Here is a 13729-nt window from a genome sequence, read left to right on the forward strand (position 1 = left end):
CATTGGACAACACAGGACAGCATTTTGCTATAGATCAGTGTTATGCTACTGATAAGATACCAGTTAGCAAAGCATTTTTAAGTTTAATTTAAAAAAGAAAAAATTCATCGTATTCATATTAAAAAAAAATATAAACAAAATAATCACAATTGACATGATTGTTTCCCAGTGTCATGCTTCAGAATAATTACTAAATTGGAGGGAACCTCATTAGACATCAACTTTAATTAACGACTAAATATAGATATATCTACAAACACATTCGTCTTATGACTGAACACAATCTAAAAAAAAAAAAAAAAAAAAAATTCACACTAAATTATTTCGTTTCTGCCAAAATAATAATTACTTGTAGCATGACCCCCCCCCCCCCTATTTATAAACCAGTTGAACTTTGACCTGTCCGCCAGCTAGACCAGTGCAGCCTGGGACATGTGTTGTTGTAGGCCCTCCCCTGTCTGAGCACGGAATGTCTGTATACTGTTCATCATCTTCTTCTGATGGCCGACCAGGCTGACCCCCATGTTCAGCAGGTCCCTCACTGTTACATGTCTCACCTAGAATATGGCAAGAGTGAAACACAATGTGAAATAAAGGCATTTTTTATTCTTTAACAATGTTATAAAGGGAAATAATCAGGTGGTAGCAAGGGGAAGTTAACCAGCTTGACCCCCATGTTCAGCAGAACTCTCACGGTTACATGTCTCACCTAGAGTACAGCGAGAATGGAACACAATGTGACATGATGCATTTTTTATTCTTTCTTTAATTTGTAAAGGGAAATAATCAGGTGATAGTAAAGGGAGTTTAACTAGGTTAATTCCCATGTTCAGCAGAACTCTCACTGTTACATGGGTCACACTCAGAGTTTCTTCCAGACATCTCTTCAGAAAAAGTCTACCCCCCCCCTGATCGAAATGGAATTTATATAGAAAATATATACATTTAACAGTGTCTGCCCCCCCCCCCCCCGGGAGAAAAAGGTCTGAAAGAAACACTGGCCACACTTATGAGATATCATGGGTCATACTAATGAGATATAAAATACTTCCCGACCCATGTGCCCGACCCACGTTTTTTGTCATCAAATGTATGAAAATTTATTTTCTACTTTTTAGTCCACAAGAAAAACGTGGTTTTTTAAAAAGTTTTTTTTAAGTATTTTATTTTCTCCTTTTTAGTCCGTTGCTACACATGAAAAACGTGGTTTTTAAAAAGTTTTTTATATAGTTTATTTTCTCTTTATCTTATGACTTGATTAAGTATGACTTGACTAAGTGTTTTTAAATACACGGACTAAAAATCTTGAGCGACCGATACGCTTTAAACAGAGAAGGGGCGTAATTTAATTAAGCCTACATGCCGTGACCAGGATTCGAACCTGGGATGTCGCGGCCACAACGCGAAGTACTAACCACTATACCAGGGGTCTCCAAACTTTTCAGTCCGAGGGCCGTATTAACTATCAAATTTCAGTTCGGGGGCCAGTTTCTTCCAGGCATGTCTTTGATTTTTCTGGGCAAACTTCCTCAGCCATCGCCAACAAACGATTTTTCATTGGACAAAAAGATCTCCGCGGGCCGGATGAGAGGACTTCGCGGGCCGCATCCGGCCCGCGGGCCGTAGTTTGGAGACCCCTGCACTATACGATCACGGCCAGCGCACTCACATCGATTGGGGCCGAAGTAACTGTGTCAATAGGCCTCCAGTCTTGTCGGTATCTTTAGAAATCATGTCCTCAATTTTATGGTCCTTGGGGCGTAATTTAATTAAGCTAATTTAGGTCTCTAATTGCTAGTTTTTATGATTGCATCTGAAATTGTTAGGCGAAAATAGCCTGCATGCCAAATTTCAGATCTCTAGAGCAATCAGAAGTGGGCTAATTTTCGATGTCAATTTTAACAACAAACAAACAAACAAACGCGAAGCTGAGTTAAGAAAAACGTGTTAAAAAGAAATAGGACAAAGCAATAGAACTTAGAAGCAATATCTTCAGGTTTTAAATACAACTTCCTCTTTAAACAGTTTAATTTGCAGGGCAAAAAAAATTATAATACGCAAAAAAAAAGCAAACCCAGTTCAGTAACAAAATTTAGAATGTGCATGGGCTACAAATTGGTTGCCAGTTAAAATATCTTATGGTTTTCTATTTAAACTAGATTTAAAAGATAATATAAAATCTATAAAGTATAAACATTAGATTTGAGTAAATTAACTTTGATGATATTGAGATAATAATATGTAATGAACATTTTTATTTAATCAATCTTAGATTTATGTTTATCTGTAACATCTTTTGGGAAAACAGCTAAAGATTGTCTCCCTTCCAGACAGACTTTATAGCAAAACATAAAAATATGGACAAGTGTAGTGACATATTTATGGAACTGGATCTGGATATGGAGATGGATAATATGTATTCTCAAGTGGGAGGGGAATTACTGTGTAATATGAATGGCCCAAATATGGTTGATTGCAAATCCCCTAACTAAATACAAGTTTCAATAATTAAGGAGTGTCCCTGTTTATTTGAATGGCCTACAGATTTAGTGTTTACAAAATTTATTGGCCCAGGTTCCTTCAGGGTGGGTGAGGTTAGATAAAGAGCTAAATTCCTTTTATGGGTGAAACGGAAGCTGAAACTGAAGCGGATGAAACTGACCCCAAGACAAATAAAAGTTGTGGTGGGACTGGCCACAGTTGCTGAACAAGTAAAATGCCAAACAGAGTGAAAATTACTTTTCACACCTCCCCTGGGAGCCCATGACTCCCCAAGTTTGGGAACCACGCCTGTAAAGATAAGCAAGGTGTGGTGGTTACCTGGTCCATGGTGGTGTAGCCTGCGGCCAGAAAGAGGTTGAGGTACCGTTCCATTTTGATTGACAGCAGCCAGTCCTCTACACTGAGGAGCGACGTCATGTCAGGTGCGCTGGGGTCAATAAAGTTGTGTGGCCTGTAGGATTTTTTTAAATACAATCATTAGATCTATCAGAATACAATCATTAGATCAATCAAAATACAATCATTAGATCTATAAGAATACAATCATTAGATCAATCAAAATACAATCATTAGATCAATCAAAATACAATCATTAGATCAATCAAAATACAATCATTAGATCAATCAAAATATAATCATTAAATCAATGAAAATATTACAATTGGATCAATCAAATAAGAAAAAAGAAAATAAGTATTACCTAGAATGGTTAATTTTGTACCATAATAATTTCAAAACCATTATTTAAATTAAAATTAGCATTATTTTAATAAAAAAATGAGAACCCATATGAAGTTACTTGAATATCTTTTTAAAAATGCGTGTCTAAACTATCTACAGTCACAACAACCACACAACAAGATTACCTTGGCTTAGCTTGTTTCCGCAAAAGTTCCGGCGCCCTGATGAGCTTGTCCAGAGTTTTGACAATCTGTCCGAGCTTGGGACGGTGTGAGCGTTCCTTCTGCCAGCAGTCAAGCATCAGCTGGTGGATGGCCTCTGGGCAGTCCTGCAGGAGAGAACACAGGATGTGAGCGGGGTTTAAGTAGGACGGCATGAGATGGGGAAAGTCTTAAGTTCGAATCTTGGACTAGAGTCTGTAGGATGTACCAGAATCCACCCGATCTAATGGGTACCTGATTTGTGTTGGAGAAAGTAAAAATGGCTGGCCACATAAACAGGTGAACTCTACTTCACCTGCCACGTTGACCATCAGGTTTGAAATGGGCACTTTAGCAGGGTGGGAGTGAGGGGGAGTGGCAACATATTAGAACACAGAGTCTAGTTTTTTAAATTTCCATTGGTATTAACTGACTCAATTTTGTCATAGAGCTCTATAGATTATAGATGTATTTAAGATTTATAGGGATATGATTGTAGACAAGGGCAATAACCCTACAAATTTTGTCAGCTGTGTAGATGTATTTACATAGAACATAAGGCAATAACCCTTTAACACCTATTCTAATCATTATGTTTCCATTGACCAATAATCTTATGCTTTAAACTTATAATTAAAAACCATACCAGTAATTGATTCTGTAGTCTACAACAGTTTTAAAATATTGTAATACATTTTTCAGGTTTTTCGTCATAAAATTCTATCTTACCATAGGAGGGGGCAGCCTATAGCCTTTCTCTACAGCTTTAATAACATCCTGGTTGGACCAGTTGTAGTACGGCCGCTCCCCGTATGACACGATCTCCCACATGACCACTCCGTAGCTCCACACGTCTGACGCGGAGGTGAACTTGCGGAATGCGATGGCTTCTGGCGCCGTCCACCGTACAGGTATCTTCCCACCTGTGGTGGTGTATGCACCCTCGGTGGTGTCCGACTCAATTTCCCGAGAGAGACCGAAGTCGGCGACTTTGCATACAAGAGTTTCATTGACTAATATGTTTCTTGCTGCTAGATCCTGGTACAGAAATAATTCATTCATTAATTACTATTTTGATAAAAATAATCTAATACTTTTTTTCATTAATTACTATTTTGATAAAAATACATTAATATTTTTGTTAATTAATTACTATTATTATTTTTACAATCTATGTATTACAGAGTAAAAATAAATGTGAAAATAATTTTAAAAAAAAAACAAACCCCACAAAAATAGAACATTTGCGATAAGGTAAGGATTAGGGTAGAGGTTAGTATTTGGGTAGAGGTTAGGGTAGAGGTTAGGGTTTGGGTAGAGGTTAGGGTTTGGGTAGAGGTTAGGGTTTGGGTAGAGGTTAGGGTTTGGGTAGAGGTTAGGGTTTGGGTAGTGGTTAGGGTTACTGTTAAGACTTACCCTGTGCACAAAGCCCATCTCAGATAAATACTTCATCCCTGAGGCCACGCCCCTCATCATACCCACCAGCTGAATGATGGTGAACTTCCCATCATTGTTCTGGGGATGTCAGTTTTAAAAAAATTGTCATTCAAAGACTTAAAATTAAAAAAATGTATTATTTAAAAAAAATGGTCATTCAAAGACTTTTAAGTGTTAAAAAATTTGCCATTCAAAGACTTTTAAATAAAAAAAAATTATTATTAAAAAACATGATCGTTCAAAGATTTTTACATTTAAAAAATATGGTCATTCAAAGACTTTTAAATTTAAAAAAAAATGTATTATTCAAAGAACAATAAGAACTAAAAAGTCTGTTGCTCATAGATATTTAAATAGAAAAAAACTTGTTATCCATACTCTTATATTTACTAAATACTTTGTTACTCATAGACTTTTAAAAAAAAAACAATTTAATAATAATACTTATTTTTTTTGTAGTAAATAAAAAAAAAATTACTAATAAAAAACGTAATGTAGACAACTCTTACCCTTAAAAATGTGTCTAAAGAACCATTAGACATATACTCTGTGACTATCATGATAGGATTACCTGCAATCAAGGTAAGCAGCCAAAGGTTAATTAAGGTAATTTAATTACTTTTATTAGCCAGACACAAATCTAAAAAAATACAAGATTAAAAAAATTCCTTAACAAAACTTATTTTTGACTTACTTTTCGTAACAACTCCTTCAAGAAAAATGACGTTGGGGTCATCAAACTGACCCATGATGCTGGCCTCTGTAAGAAAGTCCAGTCTGTTTTTCTCTGTGGCGCCTGGTTTCAGTGTCTTGATGGCAACGGTCATCTCGTGGCGTCCAGGCATTCTCAACTTGCCCTTACACACATCCCCAAATTCTCCTGCACAATTTTTAACAGCAGCGTTAGAGAATCTTCTTCAATGATTTCATTACATTTCAACTAATCAGAATTATAATAACAATTTTGCATGTATTTGTCACCATACCCAGCTTTAAAGGCATAGTCATGTTCACTTATATATATATTCTGAACTTTAAATAACCCAAATGTGGTTTAAAGATATAGAAAATTTATAAATACATAAAGTTCATTAAAAATAAAGATATCCATTTGAACTTCTTGGTAAAAAAGCAGGTGAAGTAGTGTCCACCTGCTTCCATGAACTCAGCCTATGATCTGATAGTATGACTAGTTCTATGCTCAGCATTTTAAAGGGCATTAAATTACAGTTTTTACTATTTTTGATAGAGGATAAAGTAGGCAAGGCAGCAGATATTGGACAGTAAATATTAAAAGCTGCAGAATATCATTTACATCTTGCCAAGGTATAAATTACACTTGTGGTATAACAAGTCATATGACCACATCAAAGCTAATTTTATCCTCAATATTTCTACTTTATTTTAAGCATAATAACTGTAAATTTGTAAGTAAGTTAACGACAAATCTAAACATGATTAAAAACTACGGACTGACCTCCCCCTATGACTGACTCTATGGTTATATGGCAGGCATCAATCTCTCTGGTAAACTCTCGTACAGCCTGGTTTGGATCCTCGTACGTGTGGGGGTCTACGTATGTCCTTACGGAGCTGTGTACTGACCCAGGGGAGGGGAACAATGGCATGGTCACTGGAAAATTTTGAAAAAAAATCGTCAAAAAAATTGCAACATGTAGGACTATTACAAAAAAGTAATGATAATTAATTAACTGAGAAGACTAAGAATGAATTTATTTGCAAAAGGAAATTGTTTTTTTATGTATATTATGCTAGATTCGTCATCAAAATTTACAATACTATTATCTCCTCTTATAAGGGGAGATAATAGTGTACAACAGCATTTTTTTAAAATTTAGTAATTTAAAAACAAGTTCAAGTAAAATTCCTTCAAAATTATGTTTATATTATGTAATAATGAATAATGTTGATATAAATTACAATGTGTATGCATTACAAATATTTAATTTATCAGAAATATAGCATAGCAAAGCTGGCAAATTGAGCATTTGTTACTTGAAGCAAGCCAAAGAAAATTAAAAGCTATGAGTTTGGTCTGGATGACTAACAAAATCTTTTGCTGTTTTCTTATTCACTAATTTATGAGCACAATTTTGTTGTTTCAAGAAGACATTTTAAATTAATTAACATTAGCTGACAAGCATCACTGCTCAGATTAATATAAAATACAGATTATTGGCTTTACATATATATATATATATATATATTTGTAATAAGGTAATATATTCTATATTGATCTTTTTTCACACTAAAATTATTTAATTTATTAAAATGATAAAATTACTTTTTAAAATTATGAAAGTGTTATAGGTAGTTATAATAAGCATACAATTATTATAATAAGCTTTTATAAAAAAAATGTTCATAAGACAAATGTAAATTAAATAAAATTATGATTTTATTTCCTTTTTGATATGAAAAGCCTTTGTTAAAAAATAAAATTTATTTATTTAGCAAAATAAAAAAAAATATTTAAAAAGAATTGTGTGCAGAAGTTAGTTGTGAGTACAGGGTTGTGTATGATAGAGTTGCCACTAGCACATGTGAGTAAGCGAGTGTTGCCACTAACACATGAGAATGGAAGTGGTGCCACTAACACATGAGAGTGACAGTGTCGCCACTAGCACACCTGAATGGTAGTGTCACCACTAGCACATCCAAATGGTAGTGTCACCACTATCACATTCAAATGGTAGTGTCGCCACTAACATGTTAGGTACCAGCTGTTATACTTACATCCCCCATAGCCCCCGTTGATATGATGCTCCAAGGGAGGGTACTGGATGACTGATGGAGAGAAAATAAATGGATGGATGGATGGGGGGATGGGTGGAAGATTTCATTCAAACAAAATAAAAAGCAAAGCCAGGGGTTAGATTTTCACTCTTCAAGTCATTTAATTAATTAATTAATTAATTGTAAAGTTTTTAAATTTATCAATTTATAAGTATAGATTTATATCCTAACTAACAAACTAATTCTCTATGTCTAATTACTTTACTAGTAAAATAAACAAATAAATAATTATTTGATAAATTAAAGTAGATTAAAATAAATTATTAAAAAAAACAACACATGAATAAAATTAAGTTAATATGAATGAGGGTTTAAGCAAAAAAAGCAAATACAAAAGAAAAACCAAAAGGTGCCTATTTTAAATAAGCCATGGCATTTAGACTGACCACTGGTCAACTATAACCGAAGCAAAATTTTTAAAAAGGTTTTAGTACAGAAGTAAATAAAAGACTAATCATCTTGTAGCATATCAGCTAAGTAATTACTATATATTTCTCCCTTATTTCTTAATTAATCAGGTTAAAAAATATGAAACAATTTATTTGGTTACATTTTTGTTTTATTACACATTTACAATTAGTGAATCTTTTTTTTTTTTTTTTTTTTTAATACTTTTATTTGCAATTAAAACAAGTACATCAACATCACATTTTTTACATAGTTTCAAATGAAAACGAAAGGTTTTGAACATGTACATAATGAATATTTGCGTGATGTCATTACAAATCACCATACCCAGCTTAGTGAATCAATTATTATCTACTGAAAACAGTAACCCGAAAATATTAATGTAAGTGTTACTTATAAATGTAATGTACTACAAAACGATTACAATTCTTATTCTGTTTGTTAGGGATGTAATTTTTCTAAAAAAAAAGCGTTAATATGTGAGGATATGTGTCTGGCAGTTGGGATGTAAGAATGTGATGCCGGCAGCATCAAGATTACCTCTAGCCATATCTGCCTGGTTCCCTGTAAGACACAAATAAGTTTTCACACTTCTATGACTGGGTTCAGCTTACCTCCCCTTACCCCCAAGTTGACAGTATTATTACCTCCCCTGACTGAATTATTTAAGTTGTGAACCACTGATTTTAATGACTTTTTGTTATGAATAAATGGTTTTTTACCCTATTACACAATTGTTAACTTTTTGGAGTCTAATTTATGATTTGGGCATCTTGGTAAAATGGATTATGTAGTTTAAACCCACAGTAAAATAAAATTCTTTAAATTATAAGTGCACTTGACTTGAAACTGATAAATAACTTTAACAAAATAAAATTTGCCTTGTACTTTGAGGAGATTAATAAATAATTGGTAACCAAAGTCATACAAAATAAAAAAAGCAAAGGAAACATAAGTAAGGCACGCACAAATGAACAAAGGAATTGTAACAATCGTACACACAAATAAACAAAGGAAACACAAGCTTTATGGGCCACAATCACAATCATCACTTTATATTTGAACACAGTGAAGATATATTGTTAATCCATTAACAACATCTTTTAAGTTTAAAATAGGTTTATCAAGTTGTTAATACAAGGGGAGGTAACTCACCATGACTGTATGCATCACAATCTTTTTTCTCACTGCAGTTTGGGCGATTTCTGGGAATAATAAACAAAAAATGTTTTAAACGATAAAAAATTAATTGATAAATATACTGGCCAGATATAGGACAGCTTAGTCTAGCTGTGTAAAAAAGCAAGAAAGTACCACAATGTGTTAGAATGTGGAAATAAAAACAAACTTACCGTCTCAGTAGGATTATGATCATAATGGTAGCAATGGCCATACAGAGAATGACGGCCACAATAGATCCAGCAATAATTCCTATAGGGGTGCTGGCAGCTGGAGAAACAAAATCTCTTTTGTTATTGGTCAGAAATTATTTTAACAATTTTATTCAAAATTTCTTCATAAATTGTTATAAATATTGGGAAAAGCTGTATTCATCTTTTTATTTCTTTTTTTTTAATCCAAAAATTTTATTTAAAATTAGAAATATTTTTTAAAAGTTAATTGGAAAATAATAATAATTGTTAAGAAATAATAAAAATAACAACAATTAAATTTAATTTCAATTTTAATATAAATGATAAAAAACAATCTGAATTGTTATTTGTGCAAAGAAAATACCTTTACTAAGAAAACAAATTCCTTTTGTCTATTGTTTAAAAAATTAATATAAAAAAACTAATAATTTGACTATTTAAAACAAAGGGTGATACTTACATTCCTTCTGACCAGTTTGGACCACCAGACGTTCACTGAAATCTCCCCACCCACCGTTGGTTTCACTCCGCACCTAAAACAAGAAAAAAATTAATTCCAATACGGAAAAAAAATATATAAATGTTTAGAGAATATTTTGCTATTAGTCAAGTCAAATAAATGTATCAAAGTGTAAATCTGGGGTGTGACTCAGGAAAACAAAATACCCAAATTCAGAATGCAGCCTTTTTTAACTAGCAACCAATCGAGCTGGTCAAGTTTGAGTCCACTTGACCCCTGGCTAGCTAGAAGTGACACATGAAACTACACACATGACACTCACCTGGAACTCGTACTCCGAGTCAAGCATGAACTCAGTGACCGTGAAGTTCTGCGCCGTGGTGAAGGCGCTCATCTGGTTTTGTTCCTGCGAGGTGGGGTAGTACCTGACCTCATACCTCAACACGTTGTCCTGGAGATATGTGTCAAGGTCACATTAAGTTCAACTACCTATACATTGAGCCCATCTAGGTATCATAATAAACTCATATCGATGATCGCAGTAAACCATAAAAATTTCATAATAAGCCCATACAGATGATCAAAGTAAAATATTTCATTATAAACCCATACATATGATCAGAAAAAGCCCATACATATGATCAGAAAAAGCCCATACATATGATCAGAAAAAGCCCATACATATGATCAGAAAAAGCCCATACATATGATCAGAAAAAGCCCATATATGAACAGGTGAGACATAACTATTTTAACCACAAGCCTCAAACTAGCACCAGCTGTACAGGAAAATGTGTACAAATAGTTCACATTTTATGTACTTTTAAGCCCTTTGGTACACTGTATTTTCTTCAACCACAAAGACCTGTCGGATCCTACAACTTTTCTTCCCAGATGTGTACGTACATCTTACAATCTGAATCGTATCTACATATAATCAGCTCGGACCGGCAATAAATCAAATCTTTTAATTTTTTTAAACATCAATATCCCATTTAAACATTGAAAACAAAATAAAGTCATTAATTTCTTGAGTGTCTTAAGCATAATTAAGAATTCCAGTTTGTTTTGCTTCCATTTTGCAAAAAAAATTAAGAATAACTATCACTTATCTCATGCTTTCCCCCCCCCCCCCCCACCCCCACATAAATCCTGCACCTAATGCACCCCCTCCCAAACTTTTCCTTATCTTCATTCTAGCTTTAAAAAAAAAGATTATCTGATCAATTTGAAAAAAAAAATCTGTAGATAATTCAAAATGCATTCACGAGCTTTCGGGGCTAGTAAAAACTTTATTTGAAAAACACAACTGATGCATATATCTTCAAATCGTATGTTGCATTTGGACCACTTGTGTTCTGAATTCTGTTTAAAAATAATAACAAAAAATAATAACGCATTCACGAGCTTAGGGAATTTCCATCCGGAAATATTTTTTTTCAGGGCAATAATTGAGTTATGTCCCCTTGAGTTTCCAATGAAACCGCATTAACTTGGTTATGGCCCTTTGAACACGAACGGAGGCCATGTGTTAGGCATTTATCTATGACAAAAGGATTAGTCTGTTGGCCAACTGTTGGCCAAATTTTAATTTGAAAACGTTTCCTACAGAAACGCACGAGGGAGATGAATAAATTTAGACCGGGGTTATTTGCATAAGTATTTTGAAGTGGATTGGATAAGCGGACGTTTGCAGGGGGGAGTAATTAGCCATTAAAGATATGTAAAGGGAGATTAGGGAGTGAAACGTCAAGGCTTAATGCAGGAAGGAAATTATCCTGTTGTTAGGATTAAACGATCGCATGTAGACAAAGGGATTAGCCGAGTCTGGGTGGTTTAATTGATTTATACGTGTTTGTTGGCAGTTAGACACACGGCAAAAGAGGTTTTGAACCGGTACTTAACAGAGCCTTAACCCACCCACTATCTAGGAGAAAGTTTTTTTTTTTAACCTGGAATTACAAATTGACATTTATACATGTCACGTCAGCTCAAGGACGCTTGAGAGGGGGGGGGGTACTTGTTTACAGGAAATGAATAGAATCGTGATAGAACTCAATCCGATTTCTTGTAGACAGAATCTAATCGTTTAAACACAACCTAACCAGTCTACCCCCACCCAGCTAACAATGACAACCTGCGTATATTGAGTCAAGATGAATTAAGTCAACAAATGTTCCTACCATCCCGATCTAAACAAAACATTCTGTCTACCTTAATCTAACTAAAAACGTCTTACTAACCATAACCCAAACATACCTTAACCAAACTTAGGTATGTAACTAACCCTAACCCAAACAAGCCATAGCGTCAACCACAATTAGGTATGTGACCAACCCTAACCCAAACATTCTGACATACCCAACTAAACACAAACGACTTAAACCAAATGTGTAATAACATAAGCATCAGTATATTTAACCCCTCTAACTTTGTAACCCTTCTCCACCTAGATAACCCCCTCCCACCTATGTAACCCCTCCCCACCTAGATAACCCCCTCCCACCTATGTAACCCCTCCCCACCTAGATAAACCCCTTTAAATTATGTAACCCCTCTCCTCGTATATAGCCCCACCCCACCTAGATAACCCCTCCTACCTATGTAACCCCTCAACACCTAAATAACCCCTCCCACCCATGTAACCCCTCACACCTAAGTAAACCCGTCCCCACCTTGATAACCTCCTCCCACCTCTCTCAACCCACAGGTAAACTCACCTTTATACTCTGAGGAACGTCCCAGGCGATGGTGATATGCTTGGATCCGATGCTCACTCTCCTGACCCCCACGACGGTGGCTGAAAACACAGAAAGACCCCCGGGTAAAACACAGACCCCCAGGTAAAACAAAGGTGTACCCACAGGTAAGTCAGCCTCACCTTGACAACCGTACCTTATCAGCACTAAACATGTAATCTATACCCGCCCGGTTGTTCCACACTGAGCTGTTGTATTATTTACACCTGTCTTTTCTCATTCACTTCATCAAACTCTATTCACGTCAGTGAATACCAGAACAGTACACCACCCACAATTAATACAACATTTACCATCACTGATATCAGATACCATCACTACCATCAGGTAATTTGTTCACCATTATACATCATCAGTGATAATTTGTATTACGCTTATCTTCATTCTCAATCTATTACATCTAAATACCATCACGACCATTACCCCACTCTGTAGCTAACATCAAAACATCTGAATCATGGCGTCCATCACACCATCATACAAATACCATCCCTAATAACTCTACCTACCATGTAAGTAAAGTTCCCTTTTCAAACCTGACTGACTATAGGACAAGTGAAGTAGAATTCACTTGTTTCTGTGACCTCAGCATATGAAGAGGTCAGCACTATGCCCAGCCGCTTTTATTTTCCATAACGTGAGTTAGGTACCCATCAGAGTTAGGTGGACTCAGGGACGCTCTACTGATTAAACTCGAGACTAACGAGTTAGCAACCAAGCTCTCTACCGCTAGGCCACACCGTCCCACCTACCAACCATGACCATCCCAATAAAAAAAAACACAACTCACATCCGTATTGGCCGGTCTGTAGAATCAACGGCTCACTGAACTCGCCCCACCCCTCCTGTGTCTCACCCCTCACCTGTAATAGAAAAAAGTGTACACATAAATAGAAGTAAAAAAGTTAAATTGGCTAAATAACATTTGCTTACGTTTATGAAATAGAATTGACTAATATATATATATATATATATATATATATATATATATATATATATATATATATATATATATATGCTTACAATCAAACAATCATTCATACATGCATACATACATACATACATACATAAAGACACATATAGATAGATAAG

General features: G+C 34.9%; 1 protein-coding gene across 1 annotated transcript in view; it reads right to left on the minus strand.

Annotated features, from left to right (window-relative positions):
• Window positions 1-390: 390 nt before the first annotated feature.
• Window positions 391-13729, minus strand: part of LOC131931455 (ephrin type-A receptor 8-like) — a 49726-nt gene continuing 36387 nt past the window's right edge. Inside the window, exons 2-16 of the mRNA XM_059288252.1 lie at window positions 13428-13500; window positions 12599-12678; window positions 10201-10329; window positions 9879-9951; window positions 9398-9494; window positions 9201-9250; window positions 7578-7628; window positions 6298-6453; window positions 5515-5700; window positions 5330-5391; window positions 4800-4898; window positions 4113-4421; window positions 3369-3511; window positions 2821-2953; window positions 391-557 (exon numbers count right to left, since the gene is read on the minus strand). Coding sequence (XP_059144235.1) covers window positions 411-557; window positions 2821-2953; window positions 3369-3511; window positions 4113-4421; window positions 4800-4898; window positions 5330-5391; window positions 5515-5700; window positions 6298-6453; window positions 7578-7628; window positions 9201-9250; window positions 9398-9494; window positions 9879-9951; window positions 10201-10329; window positions 12599-12678; window positions 13428-13500 — 1788 coding nt within the window. The 3' untranslated portion in view covers window positions 391-410. The remainder of the gene's footprint in view (window positions 558-2820; window positions 2954-3368; window positions 3512-4112; window positions 4422-4799; window positions 4899-5329; window positions 5392-5514; window positions 5701-6297; window positions 6454-7577; window positions 7629-9200; window positions 9251-9397; window positions 9495-9878; window positions 9952-10200; window positions 10330-12598; window positions 12679-13427; window positions 13501-13729) is intronic.

This window comes from Physella acuta, unplaced genomic scaffold (genome assembly GCF_028476545.2).
Source record: "Physella acuta isolate Inbredline_101_S28 unplaced genomic scaffold, ASM2847654v3 ptg001973l, whole genome shotgun sequence".
Lineage (NCBI taxonomy): Eukaryota > Metazoa > Mollusca > Gastropoda > Physidae > Physella > Physella acuta.